General features: G+C 36.9%; 1 protein-coding gene across 5 annotated transcripts in view; it reads left to right on the top strand.

The window, feature by feature from the left end:
* The window catches only part of NKAIN3 (sodium/potassium transporting ATPase interacting 3), a 362,790-nt gene extending 337,184 nt beyond the window's left edge, over window positions 1-25,606 (top strand). For 4 of the 5 annotated variants that reach the window (XM_065832178.2, XM_071804083.1, XM_071804080.1 and 1 more), the window contains 3 exons: window positions 480-540; window positions 20,657-20,740; window positions 24,585-25,606. In XM_065832178.2, coding sequence (XP_065688250.1) covers window positions 480-540; window positions 20,657-20,740; window positions 24,585-24,598 — 159 coding nt within the window. In that variant the 3' untranslated portion in view covers window positions 24,599-25,606. The remainder of the gene's footprint in view (window positions 1-479; window positions 541-20,656; window positions 20,741-24,584) is intronic. The other variant, XM_071804081.1, reaches the window with a different exon arrangement.
* The last annotated feature ends 1,903 nt before the right edge of the window (window positions 25,607-27,509 follow it).

Genomic DNA, 27,509 nt, shown 5'->3' with positions numbered 1-27,509 from the left:
AGACATCTCTTGTGGATTCTCATGGATATGGACTTTACTACAACTGAATTCTGTAGTAGTCAATAAATATTTTGTCTTTTTAATACATAATTAGGTGCTTAGGAGGCCCACATTCATGTGGACAAAGTCATGTGAGAGCAGAGGTACTCAAGAAACAGGAATGTAAGTAACAGCTGACCATCAAGGTCCAAGTGTTTTGCATCAGTATTACTCAATAGTAGTCTTCATCAATACTGACCTCAGTGATGCTAGCAAAATATTTTAACATATAATAAAACATGAACAAAAGAGAGAAAGTCTCTTTAATTCGGCTGTTTGTGACCGCTTGCACTGAAATTTACATGTGAATTCAGGAAATGAAAGCAAATCTTTTCTAAATAAAAATGTGATACCTGTGTTTATATATAATAGCATTGTACTAATAGCTTAATGAGTGTTCTATCTAATCTAATGATTGCTTTTCCTCCTCTTTCATGCAGCTGATTGGATTTGTGTATGCCTGTTACGTGATCAGTATTTTCATGGAGGAAGAGGACAGCTGTAAGTACTGATACACACCTCTCCATCTCTGGAGCCATAGTACCTGGGGTGACACTTAGTCTTGCATTAGCTACCAAGGTGAAGAACAATGTTTGAAAAATAGCAGAATCTGGCATTTGTGCACACCAGTTTTGCTCAGACACATACTTATTTAGGTACCACAACCTTGTTTAGGTATCAGAATTATACTTACTAAACTTCTTCGTAGGGATCTGTGAATTACTTGCATAAGCAGGTTGTACTGTTGAAAAGCCTTTGATCTGTGTTGCATGTATACATATATATATATATATATATAACTTTTACGTGTGTACATTTGAATTTCTATTAAAGCTCCTGAAAATATTTAATCTTTTCTTTAAAAATGACAGTTTTATCAGCAGTAAAGTTAATTCAGATGAAAGTTCAAGGCATTTACGGTGTACAGTATCACTCTGATCAATAATTAGATAGACCTGTTCAACAGTTACGAGTAACTAGGTCATACATCTGAAATGCTGACCCCATGTTCCTAACCTTTCTTTATCAAGAAAACTTCTATATACATACCAATATTGTTGAAAAAGTTTGAAAATTTCGAACTTTTTTTCAAATTTCACCTTTCAAAGATATTTATCATAAGTCATTAAATGGGCACTAGAAAAATCTGAATATGTTGAACATTTTGGTAGAATGCTGTGTGAAAAGAGACACTGAGAATTGCCTAACAAGCTCACCATACCCACATGACTAGCAAAGTGACTGGTAAAAGCAGTAGTAAGACTGGAGTGATAATGGAGGAGCAAAGAGAAGCAAACATAAAACCAAGTCTATTTAAAAAAAGGGAGAATGCGTGATCATGTCAGTTACTTCCTCTTATATATGAGTAATGAAGTAGTAAAATATCTGCCTCTAGGAAAATGAAAAAAAAAAAAAGAGGAACAAATACATTTTATGGCTACAGGATAAATAATACACAACCAAATATTTATTCATAAACTTTTATTCATAAATCTTAACATAGATGTTTTGTTTCTTCACAGGATAGCACTAGTGGATGAAATTAATATAGTAGACAAAAATTAATTCAGTTTATAGGAAAGCATTTGATAATATGTGGAAAATCTTATTGAAAATATAATTTAAGTAATTCATGGCTGTGATAGAAGAACAGACTTTTTGATTGAAAACATTGTGAAGGACCATAAACAAAATACTTTTCCATTTCTGCAAACTGTAAAATGTTCAGTTCTCCATCATAATGCAAGAGACATTAATTTCAAATCTATTTTAACGCTTTCATTTAGGTTTCTAATAGGAAGAAAAATTATCAAAGCGATTGTTGGATAAAACTGAGTCATAAACATGTTGTGTACATAGCGTCCTGTGAAAAGGCACAAGGCGCCTGATAAAGACTGGTGCTGTAAAGAAGAAATATGAGCACTTGGCGAAGCAACCAGAAATGTAGGTCTTGAGGAGGAGGAAAAGCCCCGACTGCATTCCCTTGGAAAGCTGGGGACTGCCAGTTAGTCAGGAACTGGTAACACGGGGTGACAGCAGAGGACAGTACAGCAGAAGATGGACATATAATTTGGGGTGTATGAACAGAGTCTTTGGTCAGTGAAATCCAGAGACAACTGTCCTTTCCATATGTCTGTGGTGCGCCATAATGGTAGATAGGGCTTCATATGGATATCTGGAAGCTTCATTTAAGACAATTACTAACAAAATTCCTGGAACAGGAATCATTAAATGACTGAGAAGGAGGGCAAACTGGTAAGGAAGACACAAACTACAGTGCCTGTAAAAGAGTAATTGTTGTGTATATGCACACCCACATGCAAACACAGATGTATCTGTACCTGGGTAGACAGGATTTTCACTTTTTACATATATAGGCTGTATTGTTATTGATTTTGTTTAGTCCTCTATAGTGTGCTTCACACATCCATGTTTTATGCATGTGTGAAAGAAAGACAAAACTACCACCAAAGAATACAACATGTTCTTGGAAAACGCAGTCACTTGCCAAAGTGTGTATGTGGATTATATTCAGGGCCTCACAAGAGGATTGTTTCCAAGTTAATAGCCTTGTTCATTCAGAAAATGTGTCTACTTCAGAAGAGTCAGGGCAGGGTCTGTCTTTGACATCAGCGACCAGGCCTCTGACTGTGAATCCTCTATACTGTCTTTTGAGAGTTTTGTGATGTGTGCTATGAGTGAAAATTTAAATCACTGAGAATGGAGAACAGCTGACATATTTTAACCAGTAAAACATATCAAGTGCTAAGGTGATCCAGTATGTAAAAGCAACCCAGTACCTATTCTCCACAAGTGAATGGGGTATCTGCATCCAATTTCTGTTTGTCTTTCAGAATTACTGAGGGCAATTTGGTGTTTCGTTACGTACAAGTCAAAATCACCTTACTTATCTTGGAAAGCATGGTGTAGTTGGGCTTTATGTCCTACATTAGGAATGGGCAAGTTTCCCATCCTTAGTTGTACCTTTACTTATAATCTTCTTGATTCTGGTTTGAACAGGTCTTTTTTAGTCAGCAGAGGATGGCCTCAGGCAGAGGGCAGGAGAGGAGTGTTGCAAGTAGAGTGAAGAAGCAGTATAGATTCAGCTAGCAGATTTCACCACCAGTGAAGGGAAATGATTTCTGGTTTATTGGTTCTTTTTTATTCTTATTTTCAGATACTGGATCCAATCAAAAGCAACTAAATAGTGCCTTAATATCTCTCTTTGTGCTAATTTGTGTCTTAATGCCCATTTGTGGTTTAGCACCCTCTATGCCTATAGATAAATACAATGAAGACAAGTGTTAACTCATTTATAGCAATCCCACAGTTATGTTTCAAATGAGGAAATGTCTGTGTAAGGCACAGTGGGAAAATGGTTTGGTAAAGTAACTGGCTGAGAAGAACAGGACTTATTATGGAAAAATCACATTGTTAACTTGCAACATAATGAACAAAAATGTATTTAAGAAAGAAGTACAGTGGTGTTTCAAAACGGTCAGATTAAAAGTAGACAGTGATTACATTAGGATAAAAGTCCAAGAAACTACAACGACAGAGCAATTTTATTCATTTTAACATGATGCAGTAGATTCTTTTATTACATAGATGCAACTATTCTATCATATTCTTGCAGTAGTTTGCACATGACAAAACCTTGGCCATCTGAGGGTCAAAGCCTCTCTAATTGAATACACTCTGCAATATTCAGTGCATCAAGTTAACCTCAGTTCTTGATCTGAAACCCATGAGGCAGACTTAAAAATTAATAATATCTGCCTGTTTAGCCTCTGTGCAGTGCTTAAATGGATTTTGAGCCTGACATTTTGGCTGATGGACACCGTTATGAACAGTAATAATGCTTGAGGAAACATTTATTTCCAGCTATTGCTCCCCTTACCTACATTTCAGACTGTAGTTAACTTTTACTTAGAAGGAAGATGATAGCAGGTCAAAAGGAATGAAGAAGAAGACATGTAAAAGGCACACTGCTGTAGTGGGGTTAATACCTTCCATCATTCATCCTAATGAAAAAGTCTATTTATATCTCTTCCTTTCATTTTTTCATTTCTTTCTTTGCAGATCTATCAATCTATATAAGCCCTTTGGAAGTAACAGAATATGTGAAATCTGTAATCATAAAAGCCTGTCACTATCCTGTTTGTGAATCATTTTCTCCTAAAAATGAACTGAGAAGCTTGTTGCTACCTTGCCAGAGGTAGTGAATGGTTTTAATAAAGCGGAGTCTAGAGACTAGGCAAAATGCATTGTTAAAATCATTATTGAGTTTCTAAATACTTTCTGGACTTTGTTTGAGAAACAGTTGATAGAAGCATTGCTGCTACATACTAATTTGTAAATATGACATTGACACATGTCAGAAGTTATAATGCTGTACTGAATGTGAATTTGTGGAGTGGTAGTTAAGTTGCATACAAATTGCATAAGGAAAAAAAGTGAAATCAGAGGTGACGATTTGCCACAAACCTACAGTTGTGATTTCAGTATTTCTTATAAAAACAAGACTGAAACACCAAAATGTCGGTCAAAGGAAGCTCAAGTCTCTTTTGTGAATGAGCAAAAATAAAGGAAAGGGCTTCCATTTACCATGAAGAAAAGCTTTATCCCTTAAATTAAAACACAAGAATAAAATTAATAAACAAATGTGTTTTTTTTTTTTGTCTCTTCCATATGCCAGTTTTATTCAGAGCTCAGCTGTACTTGCAGAACTGAGAGGAAGATGGATCTATTTTTAAAAAGGAATAATTTCTCCATATTGTGGCATCAATAGGAACCTCCATATGCCATCATTAGACAGATATTAAGTAGAGCAAGATACATTATTGCCACCACTGGAAAACTACTGCGTTGCCTTACCTGACATATGGCATTGTATTTATACACACCATTGAGCATCTGTTGGCAGTAATCAAAAGAGAGAGAAAGAATTCTTTCTTCACATTTAATTTTATATTTGTAGTTACACGGTAAATCCAGCAGTGATAAATTTCTTATTAATAGCTATTTTTTGCAAAATGAATGAAGAACTAGTAATAGGTATTATTAGCAACATACCCATGTATGTATGTGTGATTACAGTTATATATATACATATATATATATACAGGTTTCCTTAACTAAGCAGTTTTGGGGAACCCACTACTAATATCTTTACATCAGCTGCGATTTCCCATATGGCTGAGTCCATTTACCTTCTATAAAACAGAATTTTTATTGTAAAATGGTTAGTATAAAAGACAACCAAGAAGGAGGATTCCGCACTACAATTCTGTTGGGCATTACCAAAGATCTCCAGACCATCACTATCCTGTATTACCTCACTGAAAATGAGGATTTAGGAAACTTTTCAAACAGTGGCCAGCAGCACAGATCATCACTGGGCTTTAGTGCTCGCTACTTTTACCTTTATACCATAATGACTTGAGATATTGAAACAAAAAGTGTGGTTACTGACTGATGGATGAATATGCTTTACACAGACTTTTAAAATTACGATAAGTTTTACTGCCTGGCACTGGAACAGCATATAGCTGCCAGGTGGACAACATTCTCCTGGCTTGACATTTTTTAAAATGGTAGTGACTATCAGTATTTTTGGAAGGCTTGAAAAGCAATTTGCATCTTTTTGTTCATCTGGACAAGCAACCCAAAACCCCAGAATTTTGATATACCAGTTTTGGTAAAACAACAGAATATTTTTGGCAGACATAGACTATATGTATTTCCAAGCACAGAATTGTAGTGGATCCATAACCAAAATGTATTCTGTAAGTGTTCATTCAACTTAACAGTTTTCTAAAAATAAATGAATGTGGACTCCTGCGGGGATGAAGAGCCTAACATAATTGTCCTCAAATGTGGTCTGTGACATCTGGAAAGCCAGGAAGCCCAGATAACACCATAAAATGTCTGACTGGTGATAGGTGTTTCCTACTGCTCCTTGCACTGAGGTGCTGGCCACGTTTCAGGTGGCTGGTGCCAGGGGTGACTTGGTCCCTGCTAGCAGCAGTTCTCATTGCCTTACTGATGCCCACCATGACCCAATGAGGTTGAAGCGTCCCCAGAAATAGCACCAGGAGTATCCAGGAGGCTCCCCAAACTCAGCTGTGGCCCAGCCAAATCCCACCAGATGTTTAGTGGAGACAAATATCAAGATCCTGTTTCTGTAGACTTTAGAGGTCTGTCCAGCTGGAATTTGTTAATTAGATGCAGACTCAACTGTTTACTGTCCTACTTATACCTGACTCCACTTTCCCCCCTACTGGAGATATAAAGGATAAAGCTGTTATTCTAACATTGTACAGTCTTACAGTCTCATTGGTGTCCTCCTATTTATCATTAACCTTAATGTGTGAATTAACTGAAAATGCATGCTCACTTCGACACTAAACTAACACAATGAATTCCAAAGTATTTAATGAAGGAAGAAACACATCAGGAACATTAGATGATTAAAACTACCACTACATACTATTATATTTTATTTTTTCCTTTCTTTCTTTTTTCTTTTTTTTCTTTTTTACATTAAGTTATAGACTGTCTACTTGTTCTCATTCCTATGGAAATGTGTGCATAGATATAATGCACACAACCTGGGGTAAAACCTCTAAAGTGGTGTAAAATAAAAACAATCAAACAATATAAATACTAAATACTAGAAGAAATCTTTATCCCAGTTAAGTCAATGTCAAAAAAATTGCAGTGGAGGCTTGACTCTACCTTCCTTTTTTTTTGTGCTTAGAAACTATATATTAGTAACATCACAGAAAAACAACTGAAAAAAAATACATCCATACCACCCTCTGCTTTTTACATTCACCTAGCAAAATGTACAAAATAGTCTTCATTTCCAGTTGTAATCTCCATGGAGTGTTGCAGAACACCTTGTTCTAGCTGAGAGATTGTCTTTAAATAATAGATAGTGGACAGCATATGAAAAGGGAAGTCTTGGCTGTGGAATATTTCCAGCAGCAGAAGTTATCTGCTTGAAAGTACCATATATTTAATGGGGAATGCAATGTGTCAGGTTTTTCCAGATAGGATGCAAACTGTGAGAAAACAGAATGGCATCCTCTAAATCACATATGTAAACTAATTCCAGTTTTCATTGATACAACATATATATTCACCAGGTGTGACTATACTACTTTTAGTCTATCTTCAGTAAAGAATTAATTTCTTATTGTCGGATTGCCTTTAAGTTCCTCTTTCTGCACTGAGTTTGATTCTGACTTTAAACTCAGACTAACTTGCCTGGTAATAGGTATAAAGATAATAGTCACGATGCCATTTCCATGCAAGCCAGCAGCTCATTTATTTTTCATTAAGGAAAAGGTTAAATCACTTGAATTGTATGAGTCCTCCAGTGCCTTCCCACAGTTCTTCCCATAAGCACAAGAGAGAATTTTTTTCCTGAAGTTCAATAGGAAAGAACCACCTTAATCACCTTAGTGCAAAGAATGACTGTTGGGTATTCCCCAGAAATTTAGTGAGTGAGAGCAGTAGTGGTGAACACATGATGCAGCTTTGAAATGTTCCTTGGTGGGTGAGAAAAACCTGAGTACCCAGAGCCAGCTACCTGGTGCTACTGAGAGCTGAGATGATACATAGTCCCCTCTGTTTCATACATGAAAGTGATATTTGATCATTTCAATCAAGATGAAGTTAACCACTCATTCTCTTTTGTACAAACTTGAAGGAGAGTTTAGAAGTGTAAAATTTAATATTTTGTTAAGATCTCTTTTATGCAAATGGATTGTGTGAGCTTTCAAATACCGGAAGGTACAGAGCTGCAATCACTAGCTTCTGTCCACGATTTTGGATTCTGACTGTAGAAATACGCACATCCATATAATGGTTTAAATGGTACTTCAGGAATACAGGTGAAGCATTTAGAAATATTTGTATAGAAAGCAAATAATTCTTTATGTGTTATTTGCAGAAATCACTAACACATTTCTCTGAATGGAGAAACGTGTCAGGCTGTATTATGTCATATATTGGCCACTTTTTACCTGTTTTGATAAATATGTACATGCATATGTAGATATGTGTGTAGATGGATATGGATATTCATATGGATGGATATTTATTTGTATATATTCATATTTTGTTTCAGGCACAGGTATTTACAGACTACCCTTAGCTTTGATTTGATTTCCAGACTAATAACTAGAAAGGAGAGGTTTTAAATGCTAGGACACCACTACCTCATAAATTTCTGTTTTGCAATATAATTCATGGTAAACAGTTCTGCCATTGATTCTGAATATTCTATATGCTGTATCCCACATGTATATACACAAATATATATACATACAAGACACTTAGCTTCAAGTAGAATTATAATTTTCCTTAAACTAGGGATCATACCTTCCTTTAAGACTACTGTAATTTATAATATTCTTATTAAAATGGAAACATTATTCTGATTAGGGGGGATATATTGTTTGTTGAGAGTTTCTTGACGTTTCTTAGGTCCATGCATTGCTTTTCTATTCCCAAATACTCAGTATGCCTTTTTTTTTAACTAGCTCATTTGATTCAAGCGTCTACTTACCTAATTTAATATTGATTTTGTTCTAGTCTCCACCTTCCACCTCTTTGGCCTTTCTGTTTAAATTAAATCTTCTTTTAAATGGATGCTATCCCAGCCCACAGTTGCCAGCACCTTCACCTTTTCACTTAAATTGCATCTATTGTTACATCAATCTTACTACAGCATCCAGCGTCCCTCTCCTGAGCTTTCTACGTGACAACACATACAGGCCTAAGTGGTGCCCATTTCTGTCCCTACATTTTGCCCAGCTTCTCCATTAAAATGAAACCTCTTTACAAATCAATTTTCCACTTCCAGTACTTATAACTTCTTCATTACTAAATGGCAACAAGTTTGTGTCTGTTTAAATTTGCGGGACTGGAAAAGAAACTTTCAGATTCACACTCTTCTGTGTAAATGCCATTTCCTCCTAGTCTTAACTTTCATGCAGGTGGGTTATCCTAGTTTCTGGTCCTCAGCATAAGTAATATGCATTTCATTGTTATTGTTGCATGAGTGATAATTTCCCAGTTAGCACATCAAGCCTAAGAGCTCTGTCTGGTAGTAAATGCTGCTTTTGGCATGGGAAGGATAAGCCTAGAGCGAGTGGTGCTCCTTTGTGAAGATGAGATGTACTGAGCCAAAGAGGGTACTGGATTAATCAGTCTCCACAGTGGACCATAAATGATCGTGGTTATATGCTGGTAAAGAATCTGGGGATTCAATAAACTTAACAGTTACAATTGAGACAAATATTCCCATAGTTTCCCATTATACATATCTCAATGTGTTTGACACACTTAACGGACTTGTTGAGGTGGCCGGAGTTCTCAGTGCATTTTCCTTTATGCCCATGTTTGGCCTGAGAAAGTGATGGTGCAGTTTCGTTTTAGAAGAAAGAAATGTTGTCCCTTTTTCCTTACAATAGCCTCAAAAATGAGCACAGATCCATGCAGACCATCTGAGCTGCGAGTCTGCCACTGAAATTTCCTGAAGATGAAGTTTATTCATAATTCCTTTCTAACAATACTAAGCTTTGAAATATGGCACTAAAAAAAGAAAAAAAAAAAAAAGCCAAAGCTGCTCATTTCTTGTTTTAAGAGTGTATCCACGACAAAAAACATACAATATGGGTCCCATCGTATGTAATGGATCTCAGTGTATGTAATAGCCTTAGAGGCTATTCAAACAACTACTTTGCAAAGCAGTTCCTGTGTAAATTCAAAAAGAGATGACTAACCAGGACAAGTCGGTGACATACATCAAACCAAGCCTTACATTTCAGGTCATAGTCAGGTAATTTTGGAAGATCATTTTATTTGGTAATATATATTTTCTCAAAATGTGGCAAAATCAAACAACTTAAAAGAATCATACAATCATAGAATCATTTCGGTTGGAAGAAACCCTCAGGATCATCAAGTCCAACCATAACCTAACCATAATCTAACACTAAACCATGTGTCTAAGAAACTCGTCTAAATGCCTTTTAAACACCTCCAGGGATGGTAACTCCAACACTTTCCTGGGCAGCCTGTTCCAATGCCTGACAACCCTTTCCATGAAGAATTTTTTCCTAATATCCAATCTAAACCACTCCTGGCGCAACTTGAGGCCATTTCCTCTTGTCCTATCACTTGCTACTTGAGAGAAAAGATCAACACCCTCCATACAACAACCTCCTTTTAGATAGTTGTAGACAGTGATAAGGTCTCCCCTCAGCCTCCTTTTCTTCAGGCTGAACAGCCCCAGTTCCCTCAGCTGCTCCTCATCAGACTTGTGCTCCAGACCCCTCACCAGCTTCATCACTCTCCTCTGTACTCTCTCTAGTATTTCGATGTCCTTCTTATGATGGTGGGAGGCAAAACTGACCAGCGCCAAGTACAGTGGAACAATCACTATTCCTGATACAAGCCAGGATGCTGTTGGCCTTTTTGGTCACCTGGGCACACTGCTGGCTCATATTCAGCCAGCTGTCAATCAACACCTCCAGATCCCTCTCTGCCAGGCAGCTTTCCAGCCACTCTTTCCCCAGCCTGTAGCGCTGCCTGGAGTTGTTGTGACTCAAGAGTAGGACCCGGCACTTGGCCTTGTTGAACCTAATACAATTGGCCTCAGCCCAATGATCCAGCTGGTCCAGATCCCGTTGTATGACCTTCCTACCCTCCAGCAGATCAATACTCCCACCCAACTTGGCGTCATCTGCAACTACCCACAGTTTTACCCATTTTTGAAAATCTAAACTCTCAATATAAAAAATCTAAATGCAACCAGCATGTTCCACCAAGAAGAGTTATCACTTTTGTTTGGAAAAAGGAAGGGATAACAATGTTGATTATTCATAAAATCAAATCAAGAGGAAGACCCTTGCAAATAAAGCATCACAGGATTTTTTAGGAGAATCACAGTCAAAGAATAAGAGAAAAGATAAGATATTATAATATTAAAACTGATTTAATGTTTTTTTTTATAAACCCTTTTCTTTATCCTGTTGATTTTCTACCTATTCTTCAGTTCTCTTTACTATGTCTCTGATGTCATCACACTTTCACCCTTCATAAAACCTTTCTAAATTCCTCCTATATGTAAACCTTGACTTGTCTATATGTTGTACTTTTCAGATATTGTAGAGGTACTATTTCAATAGCCCTAATGATTTCAGGATATGAGAGAAGCAAGAATTATAGCAAGAGGTATTGTCTTATTAAGTCAGATGATATAGCTGACACAGTTTTCCAGCTGGGCCAGTTGTTCAAATAGAATATATTGCCTGTTCCTAGAAAGCCTATTTTTCAAAAAGGCTACATGATATTTATTGTATTTGTTCTGTGCTGTTTATGTATTTATTAGCTCTATGTCATAACAAGTCTTTCTCTTACTAGTGCTCTGTGATCTGGGTCATATCTGGACCATCAGGGAATCCACAGACCCACTGTAGTCCCCCACGTTCATTTTATGTTTTTTTCCTTGAATCACTATATCTGTGGTTGGTTTTGTTAGCAGATATTTAATCTCAGTACATCTGTGTTTTTCTCAATATTATAGGTTAGATGCAGCAAACCTGAGTAATGCTATATGACTTTCACGATTTAATGATGATTCTTTTTCCTTGGCATTGATTTCTACTGATTTTCTTTCCCTCCTTAATCATGGCAATGTGTTATATCTGAGGACTGAAATTCAAGAGTTACAAGGTTTTCATGAAAGGGTATTTTTTACTTCATCTTTTTTCAGGGAGAGTATTTTTTATGGATGAGGTCAGTATTGCATTATCGTTCTTTATCATTAGCAGATTGATTCACTGGTGGCTTCAAAGTGACTATTAATCCTGTTACAGACTCTCTTCCTCTTTTGCACATTCGTCTTTCTCCTAATATGAAATGATACCCACTCTCTAACAATGAGAAAACCATTTTCATAGCCATCACATTAGCTGACAGGCATGATATTTCTTTTTTCACTCTGTCATATGTGAGAAGACCACTGGCCATTTTAAGTTCCAATTTTATAATGCTCTATATTCTTAGCTTTATTTTCAAAGCCGAGAATGTAGTCATATTATAGTTTGGGGTTTTGAGGAGCTAATTTGAGTTGGTGGCAGAGATGGTAACGTCAAAAGAAATACTAAGAGATCAGCAAGACGACTTGAAGGAGAAGGCAGAACAAGAGAAATGCAGTAACAGTATGAGGTGCAATAGGCTTCCCCATTTGCAGAGAAACACAGAGTCAAATGAGTACTTGTGATTAAGTAGTAGACATAGTAGATGTATATACAATGGCTCTGAAACAGTGCATGATCAGATATTCTGGGGCAAACTGAGGGTACCGTAGAAGGACTTGACAGTGCATTTACTGGGGCTAGAGAGGTTGGCATGACACTGATCAGCAGAAGGGTTATTTTGCTGGCTTCCTCATCTTGAAAAATTAAAAGCAAGAACAAACAGAAGATTAGAGCTCGCTGGGTTTTGCTCATCCACAAACATAAAAGATTGAAAGCAGAAGCTTGAGTATCTGGAGATCACAGAAGGAGTTTATCCACTTCTGTTTCTGATCTGTAGACTTGAATTCAGAGAAGGCACAGGAGGACCACAGGCTTACCTGCTGAGAGGGAGAAGGAGGGATTTTCTGCTGGCATGAGGACAGGAAAGCTCCAGCAGCACTGGAGACATCATTGTCTGCTTAGCAGATCAAAAAAAAAAGAAAGGTAGTTTGTAGTTTAAAGAGGTTAAAACCCTGGAAGATGTGAGGCAGACTACCACTAGGTGAGGTGTAGCTGTGAGCAGGAGCTGCAGAGGAGGGAGCACACACAATGCCCCAACTGAGGAGCAGATGTCATGTGGCGAAGCAGGATTTCTACACAGAATGTCACTGATGGTCATGGAGGCAAAGTCAGGATGATAAATGAGAAGGAGCATGAGGAAATGGAAATTGCCTCATCTGAAATGGAAAACAATATTACACAGTGTTACTGTGTTTGAGACAATAAAGTGGAAAATATCACCAGGTCACTATTCTGGAAAAGCTGATACGTGACCTCTCAGGCTATTAAGTACACATTTTAGCATGTGTATCAAGTTCAGGATGTCAAGGTAAAGATGGTAGTTCTGTGTTTGGATCCTAGGAAAGTCAGCTGCTCATAGAGGAAGGAAGGGTCGGGGAAGAAGAAAACTCTCCTGATTGACAGCAAAAGATGTTCACAGGCAGAGATGTTAAGCAGATTTTAAAGGAAAGGTTTGATAAGAGGGCTACAAAGGAAACATGGACTGAATGTGACAGAGCTTTAGTCAGCCAGATCTTTGAAGTGGGTGTGCACACTCCACTTTATAGAAACTCCCAAATAAAACCACATGAAACTCAAAAAAGGTAGAATGAATTGGATTATAAACTAGCACACTTCTTAAATGGAAAACTCAAAAGTTATGGAATCATGCAGAATACAAATGAGAGATTTATAACATTTCCTTGTTGTCTGTGTCCATGTGGCTGGAAAATCATCTTCCCATTTGAGTCTCAGCCAAGTCTCTGGCTTCCTGAATTGCAGCAAACTCTGCTTGGCCTCACAAGTCCTTAGCAGGACTTTCTCTCCATCCATCATCTCTAAGACGACCTGGTTTGCTGCTCCCCACTGTAGTCTCTGCTTTAGGAGCAGGTTGGCAACTCCTTTCTCTCTGGCTTGGGTCCTGTGCTGTGCCATGAACACAGACATGCTCTCCTGAACATCCTTGCCTCACTCCTGTTTACTTTTCGTAAGACAAGTAAAGATACAAACAAGCAAATATGTCACAGAGGATGACAGCAGCAATGTTCAGGAACAGTCTTCCATCCTTAGGAAAGTGGGAACGATAATCCAGCATCACTCAATGATAAAAAGAATACCTCCAGTCCTGTAACCTGCTTTTAAAAATAGAATTAATATTTTTTTGTGAATGGATGATATGAGCTTTCTTCCATTCATAGAAATCCTTTCCTCCAATGTTACATAGTTGGTCTTGTAAACACTTTTCTCTAGGAAGTTAATCTTAAATTATTCAATAGAATTTAACAGGGTCTGCATTAGAGCATGAATTTCACATATGAAAGCATCTGTGATTTGTAGTTAAGGTTAGAAACAGCAGTTGTGATATTCTTGGATATATAATAACCAGGCAGATATAAATACTGAAGTGTTGTATCAAAAATAAATAATTGGATCATACTGACAAATAACTGAAGCAAAAAGAAATTGTTGTGTATACAAAGAACAACAGGTCAGAAATAGAGCCCTGTGGGACTCAATTGATTTAAAAAACAAAGCAACCAAATGAAACCAAAACAAAAAGCTTGAAGGAACAAGACACCTAACTTCTGACTTGGCAATGAACTGTAATTGGAATAGATCAATTACAATAGTTCCTAACATCTGCACTAAACATTTTTTAAAGGATTCTGTAGTTTCTGGCATCAAACTCAGCAGAAATACAAAGGCCCACTAATATATAACATATATCCCTAAATCAGAATACCAAAAAATATCAAAGCATAACTTCAAAAAGCAGATTCAGAGTTCTGTCCATCTTGGAAATATTTATCATGAATATCAAGTGTTTAGAGGTGGGATGGATGCTGTAACAGCCTTCTGTACAACAGTCGTTATTCTTGACTAGTTGAGCAGACATTTTAGTGGATTGACTGAGTATGTGTTGTGAAAACTCAATGGCATTGTTTCACTCTTGGTATTTTGTGAATATAATTGATAGATGTAGTTTCTGGGCATTTAATACCTTTTATGCATGGATTATTTTTCCTTTGCCAGCTTTATTTGTACATAGGCAGTGTAGTAACTTTAATGGTAAGAAAAAGAGGGAATCCCAGAGCATTCTGTACCAAAGGGGATTAGATCAGAAAGGTTGCCAGAGAGGGGGAAATCAGTAAATAGTGAACACAAGTGAGATAAGTTTTTTTATATTACTATTTTTCTTATTGTATAAACATTATGTAGGAAGTTGTAATTGGAATTTACTTCGGTCATGTGCAGAAAGAAGGCTACCCTGCATTGTACTTGAAATCTTATTCTAGAACTAGCAAGAGCAGCTTTCAATATAAACATCAGGAAAAAGAAAAGGCTTTCTTTATTTAAGTGTTTTTAAATACAACTTCCAGATGTTTTTTTTTTCCCATAAATAAATAACAAGTCATCTAATTATTATTCATTAGACAGTATTTTAGTCATAAAGACAAAAATTAAGAAAAATATGTTAGTATTGTCATTAAAATGTTAGTATTTTCATTAAAATGAGGAACAGAAAGACAGTGACCTATATAGAAAGAAAATGCATCATCAGAAATATTTTGTTTGAACAGCATTGCGATGAGTAACATTAAGTCATAGCCAACTATGCTGCTGTGTATGGTATGTTTGATGTCCAGGCTGATTTGCTTTGCCAAAAACATTAGGCTCGGATAAGTATTTAGAGAGAGTAAAAGAAAACATTTTAAAGCAAATTGGAAAACTATTCCTCATCAACTCAAGTTTTGCGTATGAGTTTGCAGATAGCACAATGTTATGAAAAATCGATGTTTGCTGGAACCTAAAGGAAAGAAATCCTACAATTTGCAGGTTAAAGTATATTCTTTTCTGAGACTAAATCAGTAATAATAAAGTATTTTCCCAATAGCACCTTATGTGTGATGACTATACTTTTCTAGAGACTTTTACTATGTAGTAGCTGAGAGTCCTTAATGACCTGAAAGTGATTGAAAAATATAATACTTACTTTAAGAAAAAAAAACACAATTGAGCAGCCTGTCATTTAACTTCAGTAATGGGATGGTATGGCTGCAAATAGCTTTCAAAGGCATATCACAGAGAACATTTTGGGAAGATATTTTCATATTTGGAATGACTCAGAGGTCTGGGATAAGAAGGTTAGAGCTACTTTCACTCTTTAACAACTTTCATCTTCCTCATACTTTTTCATTTTACTGAGCAGTCATATCCTTGGCAAATAAAAAATCTTTGAAAATCCAATATTAAAATCTTGGATGTCGCAACACTGATACAATAAGGAGAGAGTTCAATAACAAAGATCTAGGTAAAATGTCTGTACTAGTGCCCTTTTTAAGGCAACCTGTATGAGGAAGCTTCTTTCAGCACAGTCCTGCGAAGAAGTTTGGTACACGTGTGTTTTAAAATGACAATTTCAATAGGTGAAGATTAAGAAGAAAATCTGGTGCAAAATTTTAATAATTACCGTGGAGCCCTGAAGTATTCCCCTTCTAGCTTCCAGTAATAAAATGTATGTAAAAGATTGTCCCTTAGTAATTTTCTATCACTTCATCCCATTTATATCTTCACTACCATCTCCTAGTACTTTATAGAGACACAGCAGTAATCACAGTGCCACAGGATTACTGGTGTCTCTTCTTCTCCCTTTCTCAGTAGTCTTACAGACATTTTCCTTCCTTTAGGCCTCTACATAAATGAAAAGCTATTCCTGCAAAGGAATGTATGATTCTTCTGCTACATGACTTGAGGCTTCAGTGCTCAAGCTTAGTGTGAAGAGGGGAAAATGGCTCATACTGGCTCCAGACAGATAGCTGGGTCAGTCTGGCTGAAGGACAGTGTGTCTCTTGAGAATGGAAAGCAACTGAAAAAATAGAGACCCCAGGGAAAGAAAAACAAACAAAAAACAACAACAACAAAACCACACACCAAAAAGTCCTCACACCACCGTGCTTATTTGGAAAGTTTATCTAAGCTACAAGTGCGAACACTGGAAAGTCTCAAATTTGGACTTCATGCGTCTGGCGCTGACTTATCATCAGTCCCCCATTTTTGCTTCCTCTTGCTTGTTGACTTTGGCTCCTTTTCTTCCTACTTGTTGCTTGCATGACCTAGTTACACCCTCCCCAGTTACATACCTTTTCTTAATGAATGTAATTGCATTAATATATTGCCATTCAAAAAGAAATCTCAGCACAAGGAAAATAATCAATGCAAAATAGCATTTGGAACTCCATATGTTAAGAAAATCTTCTGTACATAAAAAACACATGCTCAAGCAGCTGCTAGCCTGCCCCTTTCTTGGAAAGGGGACAGCTGGAGGTGCCAGCCATTCAAGTCATCAGTTTTGGGGCTTACTGTCATTTATAAAAAGGGGAGGCAAGCATCAATAGGATCTAAGGTATTACAGGCCAAGAGGCTGCAGGATTTATTAAGAATTGTACTCTCTGTATATTGCTCCTCTGTTCACACCCTGCACTTCCAGACATGCTTCGAATTTGCCAACTTTGAAAGGAGAAATTAGTAATATACCAATGGGCTGACAAGCTTTGGCAGCTGTTTGCACAGGGCCTGCCAGCAGGTCAGTGGGATATTGCCAGCAAAGCTGAATTCCAGATGAGAGGGTGGGAAACGAGAAAGGATTTTTTTTTCAGAGCTCTGATTCTTCTGCTCTCACTTCAAAGGAAAACAAATTTTAACTGGCATATGGGCGGATGTGCTGGATTAATAATAGTGAGGCTAACCTAACTCTCATCTGTCTAGAACAGAATTACCCTCAAAATTACTGTTGACAGTGGATATACTTTTTGCAGCCAACAGCGGATTGCACTTTTCTCACTTAGGCAGTTTATGACAACTGTTCCTCTGATATGGCTGGTGAGTGAAAGAACATCATCTTAATGGACTACCCGTGGTGGACAGCCAGCATAGATTTGCACTTCCAAGCCCAGCAGGTAGTGAACTCTAAAGGAACATTTCACACTGGCCATTAAGCATCCAGCATGACCATAAAACGGAGGTGACACAAGGAGAGAGCAATTCCCTGAGAATATGGATCATGTTTTGCAGCCAGCTGCAGATAAAATAACTAGCTTCTGCTGTAACCTGCTATTATCTGTGGGGTGCTAAAAAATCCTCTCCCCAGGATTTTAAGTTTCTCTCTGTGTGACTATAGTTAATGACTAGACTCCGTGGGGTGTTCCTTGTTTAGTGACTGAATATCCCTCCTGCTAACAAGTTGTGAGTTTTGTTTGGGGTTTTTTTTAATTATTTTTTATTATTATTATTTAATGCATAGAATTATAGAACAGTATAGAAAATTATATTTTTTGCTGAACTTTCTTCTAGGCATATGCAACTTTCTGAAGTTAATTATTGTACTCCTTAGAATCTATGGCAGAAATGATCCATAACCCATTAACCAGGCCAGAAATAAACAAAATCAATTATTTGGTATCATCTTAAACTAATGTTTTCCCCCAGGGAAACCTGTACAAATGTTGTTACTGTTTACTTTTGGCCAATTAAACAGTGGGATGTATGCATCTGAAAAGTTTAGTCAATGTAAAGTTTTAAAGTATTTGATCAAAGTCAGATATCTTATATGTCTGTTTGAACTGAAATGTGCATAGTAATGTATTTGTATCAAATGGAAATAAAAATCCAAATTCCTGTATTTAATGGCCATTTGTGATCTTAGTCCTGAAAGTCTACTAGATGCAAGTGGTGAAAATATCAGGTAAAATTAGACTGAATTTTTAAAACTAAAAGTACCTTATTATTCAAATAACTGCAGATGAATCTTCATATTAAAGAGCTATCAGCCATAAAATAGAGTGCCTAATGAAAAATGGCACATTCCATTGCCTTGCGTGATAGAGCAGCTTTTTGCCTTAAGAATTAACTTTGCATGAATTTTAAGTCAGATTTCAACTATAATACGATATAACACATCTTGGATTGCAAAAGAGAAAGCCTCAGCTAAAGAGGTTTGAGCAGCTCATCTCAAAACTTGTTGGATGGTGCTATTAAATATGTTTTCTTTGTCAGACAAAAGCATGTCTTTCTTGTCAACTGTTAACACATATTGACTTCATTTCTTTCTCCAAAAGATTTGTTGGTAGAAGGACAGGAGGGAGTAGCTACTTTAAATTCTCTCCCTGCTTACAGCTGCAGATGATGCTTGTGATCGGTGAGAGGAATGATGTTCTGAAGTGGTGAATTATCTCAAAAACATACTTTCTAACTCCTACCATCACAGGTCCACAGTTTAAAAAAATAAAAAAAAAAAAAAGTCCTTCAGAGAGCAGGGAAAACTAAAGTATATAACCACAAAACTGAATTATATCACTATAGACACAATTTATTCCAAAAAAAAAAAAAAAAGAAGAACCAGTAGCTGTGTCTTACATTAGATGTCTAGATATTTGAAGAATCAGCTTTTACAAAAATATATCTGCAAATATGCCTTTTTGTAAGGGTTCAGTCCCACTAGTGCTTAAGACAATTTAGATGTATGTTATTTAGTGGCAGCAATCTGAAGGAGAGCGGCAACATGAAAGAAATACAGTATGAAGAGGAGGTGCAGACAGGCCAGGGCTGGCACTTGGGCAGGACCAGCTCTTCAGCATTATGTCCTGCTCTGACAGTTTTAAGAAAAAAGTGTTGCGGCTAAGTTGATGCTGTGTGATTGAAGTACATCATGTTCAGTTTTCAGCCAAGCTACTCTTTTCCTGAACTCAAAAGGAGATGCAACTAAAATCAGCAGGAGCATTTCCATAGATTTCAGCAGGTATTTCACCAGTCCTTCAACCTCTAAGTCTCATTTCCCCATCACCTCATCCTGGATGAGCAATTTTCTTTCTTTGTTTATTTAGGGCATGCGTTGCTTGGGAAGAGGCTGTTTCTTATTAGGTGCTCACACAGTGGTTAATACAATGAGGATCTAAATTCTGTTTATGATTTGTAATATATGTCTATATATAAAGAAATTAAGGCAGTTGTTTTCCATGTGACCAAAGAATTCTAATGTGCTGTGAATCTGTTCAGTTCTGTCTGCACAGGTCTGCAAAAAGCCCATCTAAATCAATAGAAAATAACTTTTTTCCGTGAACTTGCTGAAAACCTTACTAAAAATAACAAGATACAAGACTCAGACTAAAATACCTTATCTTCAAATGATTATGACCATAGAAGGAACTAAAAACTTCTCAAGAACAGACATCTCCACATTATTTCTGATGTAGAAATCTTGAGAGATAGTGGAAGGATTCTGAAAAGTCTTCCTGTCCCCACAAGTTCATCTGGAGAAGATGCTGTTGTTTTTTCACTTTCAGTTTTCACCTCCTTATTTTCAATTCAGTGGACGCACCTTTAGTTTTCCTTGTTGTTGTGTTACATTCCTGCAAATCCATTGATTTGCACAAGTTTAGGTAAAATTAGCTTCACAAGCTAAACTGTTTCAACTGCCTAAATTTCTAAAGACTTCAAAAGGAGTGAAATTGAATGATGAAATGTATGCTGAGATTGCCCTAAAGAGAAGCAACTGCATCACCCCACGGTGGTTTCTGTTCACGTACTCTGAATGCTCCTTTTGCACACACAGGGCTCAATGGAACCCAAGGAAGAGACTTCTGTGAGCAGCTGCCACAGCACTTTTACCTACTTGTTTATTTCTAGTATGCAAACTTGTGCATGCGCTTACTATTTTTTTTAACATAATTTGTCCATATTTCTTTTTCAGTTGACATATTTTCATTTCCATTTGTTCATTTCTGGAACTGTTGTATTTTCAGTTGATTTCATAGGTGGACTTGACACATACTCCTACCGACAACCCCCCAAGGAACATGTTGAGTTAAAGCCTGTAAAGCCTGTAGGTAAGGTTCTGGTCCTATGGACCACATTAATCCTTCTAACTGGACTCAAAGCTAACCTCCTGATATGATTCTGGCATTGGATTGCTAATAATTTCATTATATTTTAATTAGACTGTAACTAAAAATTAATTCACATAAAACATGTGAGTGAGGACACTTTGGCATTGATGACATATCCGCTAAAGCAAGGATTAATAGATATCACCATGTCTGCCATGTCGTGCCTTGGCTTAACATAAGGAAAGGCTTGCAGTAAAGCTTGCCTGCTGACTTTTTAGCAAGAAAAGAGCTGGTTTATGGCTGCTGCTGTTGCATAAACCTCAATGAGATTAACCCATTTATGGAACAGCAGCTTTTACATTTCTCTAGCTACTGAAAGAAAAACGTTTGCTGAAAAACTGCTAGTCAGCTTAAAATCTATCTGTCGAGTTTCACTGGAAGTTCATTATCTCTGTCATCACTTGTTTGCTCCCACCCTCAAAATTACATGTTTTTATGGACTCTTCCTACTCTGCTACCCTACAAATAAATTTGGATACATATCTATTCATTTTATTCAGAATAAAATAAGATATGAGGAGACAATTCTAGTACATATTTTTGGCAGCAGCTCAAATAACTTCAAACAGATGATATTTCAAAGTATTAGTGGTAAAACAGAAGGTGTTCATTTGGAAATTCTTCTTAGACGTTTGTAAGTTGTTGCCCTGATGCTTTCAGTCTTTAAAGTTGCCTTCGGCCCTTCCATGCATCTTAAATGTGACATGAAACCTTTGTGTAGCTAACTGGCTGAAACTGATTTAATGACTTACTGTATTTTACTTACCAGTTAATGGAATTAAAATGGGTTTGAAGGTTTTGCCTGGTATATACATGTGTTCTTGTGCTGGGAGCTTTAATTTAAAGTGGACAATTGCTAACCAAATGTTTTAAGTGGCCACTTGACACCTGAACTTTGCTTGTGACTTTATTAATTTTTGCATGTTTTGTAAATTTATTTTATTCATGCTGCAGCTTTCAGTTTGGAGAAATAAATGCAGACAGATTTTCAGTCAAATTTAGTGAGCAAATATTGAAGGATTATGAATGCCTGTGAAAAGGACAAAACCCCTAGCTCAGTATGATGGTGTATGTTAGAACAGGAAGAAATACCACGTTAAGACAACAAAATGAAACAGTGAACAGTCTGACATGGCAATAAGTAGATTCTTTATATTGGAATCTGCGTTTTCAGTAATATTTCATTAAATACCAATTTTGCTGTATTTTCTGTCAAAAGATGACAGCAAAATGGGGTTTTGACCATTCTGAATAAGCTGCTGGAGGCTGAAAAAGTGAAATTGTTATTCAGGAGGAAGAAAGCCACAGCTACAGTATTTACATCTCTCCATAAAAGATTTTAATCTCTAAACCTGCATTGAGGGTAGTATTAGGTGAACAAATGTTTAATACTTTCTCAATAAACTTACTATAACTAAAAGAGAGGGGAAAAAGACATTTTCACAAGACTTAGATACGTGTTCTTATGTAATCTGTTAATTTAAAGTAGAAAAGTCACAGAATCTGAGAACTTGTTCTTTGATAGGATATTTTAGTGAAGTAGCTGACAGGATTTTGGGGTTGTTGGTGAGCTTGTAAAACTGGAAAATAGATGGCATCTTCCCATTTCCATGTATAGGTATTGTACAGCTGGAAGGACCCTCTCTGGGCCTTTTATAGCTGCTAGAAGTATGAAACTGGAAGACTTGTTTTTTTCTTTACTGATATTTTGGTTTTATGTACTGAAAGATGTGGAGAGGGTCTTTACCTAAGCAGGGAGGAAAAATACTGTCAGTGATCAAAGACTAAACTAAAAGCCAAATTGCTGGAAACAATTTGAATAGTCAGTGGATTGTGCCAGAAATTTGGAGACACTTATCTCTCTGCAGCACATCAGCCTTGACTTCCTTTGATAAGTTAATTGCTATCTGTATCATTTATATGTAGTCTGAGAACTCATAGTATCCCTAAGAAATGTGGCTTCTGGTATCCAGACGGTAAAAAATTCCATTTCTGTTCTCTTACAATTGTACATTAATGATGCTTGTTAAGTGCATTCAAAGCCTTAATAAAGGTTACAGATATTTTGCCATCCTTACCACTTTACCCATGGGAAAAATTGGCGTGATGCTTTTTATAGAAGAAAGCTTGGCTTTATTTCCCTTTTTCTCACTCTTTTTATTTCCCTTATTTCATTCATAAATTAACTAAACATAGCCCATTGAAAATACAAGGTTTTGTGGTCATCCAAACTATGTAGAAGATAATCTGGTTTTGCCGAGTACTCATATTCAGGATGCGCTGCCATAATTATTAATGAATAGCAAGTCTAACATTAGTTTTCCTTTTTACCCCTGAGAAGAGGTTAAATTTGAACTTATTCCCTTGGGGAACATTTTTAATGCATATATGAATGATCATAGCTTGTCTGTTTGCTCTTGATTCTGCCTATAACCCAATTAGGCTACTGGACAAGGAGAAACAAGATCTTTACCCTGAACCACGCAGTTTCATTTACGATGTGTGTAAGGCAGGAAACAACAAAGGGAGTGGGAAAAAAAATTGCCCTGTTCTCTTTGGGACTAAGGCACATGGACTATAAAGAAGATTGTTGTGTTTTCATGTGTGTCAAGCACAATATCAACATCCAGATCACTCAGCAGTGATTAGAATTACTTCATGTACTGCTGCATGGAAAAGAAGTGTGAGGATTAGAAGAAATTAGGATAAGAGGATAAGAGGAAACAGTCTCAAGTTGCACCAGGAAGTTTTGAATTGGATCTAAGAAATATTTCTTCAACAAAAGGGTTATCAAGCATTGGAAGAAGCTGCCCAGGGAAGTGGTTGAGTCATCATCCCTGGATGTATTTAAAAGATGTGTAGTTGTGGCAATTAGGGACATGGTTTAGTGGTGGCATTGGCAGTGTTAGGTTTATGGTTGGACTCGATGATCTTACACATCTTTTCCAACCTGAATTATTCTATGATTCTATGACAGTATAAGGAAAAAAAAAAAAAAAAAAAAAGAAAAAAAAAGTTACGTTTTGGCTTACATTAGAGGTTTTTATCATTATCGTTAATGTTATTAATGGTTTGCAGAAGGAAAAGTTTACCTGTGCCCCATTCCTGCTTGGACGAATAAGTCTGATCCAGTGTTGCTAGTGTCCCCAGCATTTCTAGAGACATTGGAAGGTCTGTTTGTGGGATTGATGCAGTGTCTGAAAAACTCTTGTGGTGGAGAGAGGGCACTGCTCTGTGATGGGTCTGTGTGATCCCACCCTGTTTGCATCTTCTCCTGAGACTCTAACCACCTCTATGTAATACGGACATAGATTTTCAAAGATGACACAAGTGAACGTGGTTTACAGGAATTAATGTGAGAATGCATAGATTTAGCAGATGTGTGATTGTGGTGAGGACTATCAATAGTGTGAGTCCAGCTCAATTGCATGTGTTTGTACTCACATCATATCAGAATTTTATAACCTCATGAATATATATCCTACACTGTTAAAACAGATCACGCTAAAAAGAATCTATTGTTATGTGAGCTTCAGACATGTTTCACTATCTGTGGTATATTTCCCCAAAAGTTTTTTGCCTTTGTGGTGTGCATGATACAAAGCCACCACTGTGTACCCATCCGTTCATTCTTGACTGTATATGTGTGTCTTACAGGTGAGGAAGTTAGTGATCAGAGGTGTTTTATCCAATCTGTCAACTGGTGTGAATTCACATCTCACGAAATAGAAGATAAACACAATAAGTTTTAATTTGTAAGTAATTCATATATTCTGCTTTTTAGGTCGAAGTAAATAATGAACATGGACTCAAGACTTCTGCTGCTGTACCTGAAGAACCAGATTTTAGAAGAAAACACCAACCTTGTGACCTGTCATTCTGGAAGAAACCCACCATCCGTTTCTGATGGCATGTGGATTGTTCTTCCCACAGGCTCAGTGTCATTATCAGCATTGTTATTTCGTAGATCCTTGTAGATGATCTTGGATTTTTGAATAATTTACTTATATGGACACTTGTAAATTGTAAATTTTTTGTTTTTATTTCAATATTTTTACAACATTTAGTGTTAAGGCATGAAAAAAAAAAAAAAAAACAACCTGTGAAAACTAGGAGAAAGCTGTGTCTTTCTCAAAAAAGTCAGTATTTTTTGACTGATAGAATTATGCTGTCCCTGGTCAAGATTGTGTCAGTAAACAGTAATTCTGACTCCAAAATATGCAACAGGAGTCAAACCCTAGCAGTGTACATGGGATCATTTTAATGCTGTGTTTAGAATTCATGATGTCCACTCCTTGCATTGATTGAACTGCTGTATGCAGTAGGAATTGATCTATGACTCTTCTTACCCAGACATTCCAGCACTAATGTACTCATGTAATTATTGCAATTCATATATGGCTCCTTCTCCCTCCCTAATCTCTTTTGCCCTGACCCCACCACCAGTAGCTGTCTCTGATTTGAAGAGAAGTATGATGACTACTCTATGATTGGCCATCTCTAGGAACCCTGACATCCAGGGCTCTCTATATGTCTGTAATTTGCACATTTTTAAACTCTTTTCCTCCCTTCTCCCAGGAAGAAGCCAAGCATGAATGTACAGTATGAGGCACCAACTGAAGCCTTAGGAGCCTCTGGGGACTAATTTTGCTCTTAATTTTAAAGTAAACCAACAAACCTGAAAATGTGTGTAAAAATTTCTATTTGTATATTTGTATATACTTCTAGACAAAGAACATGTATGCAACTCTGTGGTATTTTGTTTTCTATTCTGTCTCCACTAGCATAAAGTGATACACAAAGCTATTTTCTCTGGGGAACTGGCAATTTTTTTAACAGAGCACTTTGTTTCTTTCTTTTTAATTACTATGTAAAGTGCTGTGCACAGCTCTATTGCCCAGAGAGTTACGTCTCTCCACAGAGCCTGTGTGCCTCAGCATTCAACAGAAACCTCATCAGAGTTTTGGGGCTGTTTCTAGTTTTGTGCTTTCTCATTTTATGGTTTCTTTGGTGGGACTGTCAGCAAGGATGTTCCATCTGACTGTGTATCTCTACCTCTCCACCATAAACTGAACAGAGGCCCACAACAGTCTTCAGCTGCTAATTAATTTCTGGTCCAACAACATCTAGATCCTAAATTTGCAGTCTTCTCTTGAATCATATATTTTCAAGTCTGAGCAGATGAGAGCCAAAAGAAGACTTGTCTTGATTCTTTTCCTTCTAAAGTCCATTTGCGTTATTTATTGATACAAACCTAATGGAGTTGCTAATAATAATAAAAATACAATGGAGGTAGAGTCTATCGGTTTTAGGTGATAAGGTCCTCATGGTGCATCCACCTGTTTCCAGATAGTTCAATCAAAGTCGTCACTGTCTTTGGAGAAAACAAAACCTGAACATAGGTTAACCTTCCCTGAAACTGAGTATGAAGTAAGTGTTAAGACAAAATCAATAGAAATGACAACTGAATAAAACTCTTTCTTAGCACTCCTGGGGCTGGGTATACCTCAAATGGTATGTCTTTGTGTGTGAAGTCAGACTGTGCCAAAAAGAGAGATGCTTTGTATGAAGATGCATGTATTGTCCTTGTGTATTTGTGTATTCCTGCCTACACTCTTTTCCCCTATATTCTAAAATACTGCAAAGTACCAGGTTTCTCCCATCTTGAAGACATCGGCTTAACACTGAAAAACAGGTATTTTGTTACAAAACTAATATGAATAATATCATTTTTGAGGCATCACAAAGAAGATAGAGTATGAATTGCTGTATGGCTGTAATATTTTAATAAGGTTAAAACATTTTAATGTAATTCTTTAATATTTTACTTCTGCTTAGCACAACAGATGCCTTAAACAGTGATGATGTCTACCTAGCCACTGCCTGCAGCCTTCTGTTTGTGATGGCTCCAGAACAGTTTCCAGGAGCTGCCTTGGTTCAACTTTCTCCAGTACAGAGAGAACCCAGGACATGGGCATCTAGCACAATCATTCCTGCAATCAACATGATTCCCATTTTGAATTTACATTTCAATGTAATTTTCTGGCATTAGTTATTATGGACTGGCAGATTAAAGCCTCCAGCTGAACCCAGTGCTGAGGACTAGGAAAGGGAAGCAGCACTACATCCCCGCCAGTTGCACAGATTCACAGTCTAGTTTGGCAGAGCTTTGGAATTTGTTTAATTTTCCACCGAGACAGACACGTCCGCTGGACCGTGTTTTACAAATTTGTCTGAATATACCTAAACCCTACCTTTCTGTGGGTCCTTCAGGCTTTCAGCTTGCTAATGGAGAGCTGTATAAATGCCACAAAAATTCTGCAAAGACAGAACCTGACTTCTCTTCCATCTGAAATACTGACTGTTTTTTAGCTGGGGAACACAAACCAGTGTATCCCAAATAGGCTTAAGATCTCAGAATCGTTACCAATACAGTGAGTCTGCCATCAGTCTCACTTAATGAATAGAATGATCTTCTATGAGAGGAATTTGTCTTCATTAGAACAAGCCAAAATGTATGCTACAATGCTGAGGGAAACTGTCGTTCTTTTCTAAATTGAGACACAAAAAAATAGTACCAATCAATCTGTACATGTTGGGGGAAAAAGTCTTGAGAATACTAAATGGATTTGAATGTTAATTGCTGTGTCCTCCAATATAGTAGAAGATATTGGCTAGCATTTTTGTAGGAAACCTTGAGCAATAATTC

The sequence above is a fragment of the Patagioenas fasciata genome, chromosome 2 (assembly GCF_037038585.1).
Source record: "Patagioenas fasciata isolate bPatFas1 chromosome 2, bPatFas1.hap1, whole genome shotgun sequence".
Classification (NCBI taxonomy): Eukaryota; Metazoa; Chordata; class Aves; order Columbiformes; family Columbidae; genus Patagioenas; species Patagioenas fasciata.
The sequence above is the reverse complement of the archived record's forward strand: the minus strand, read 5'-3'. Positions and strand labels throughout refer to the sequence as shown.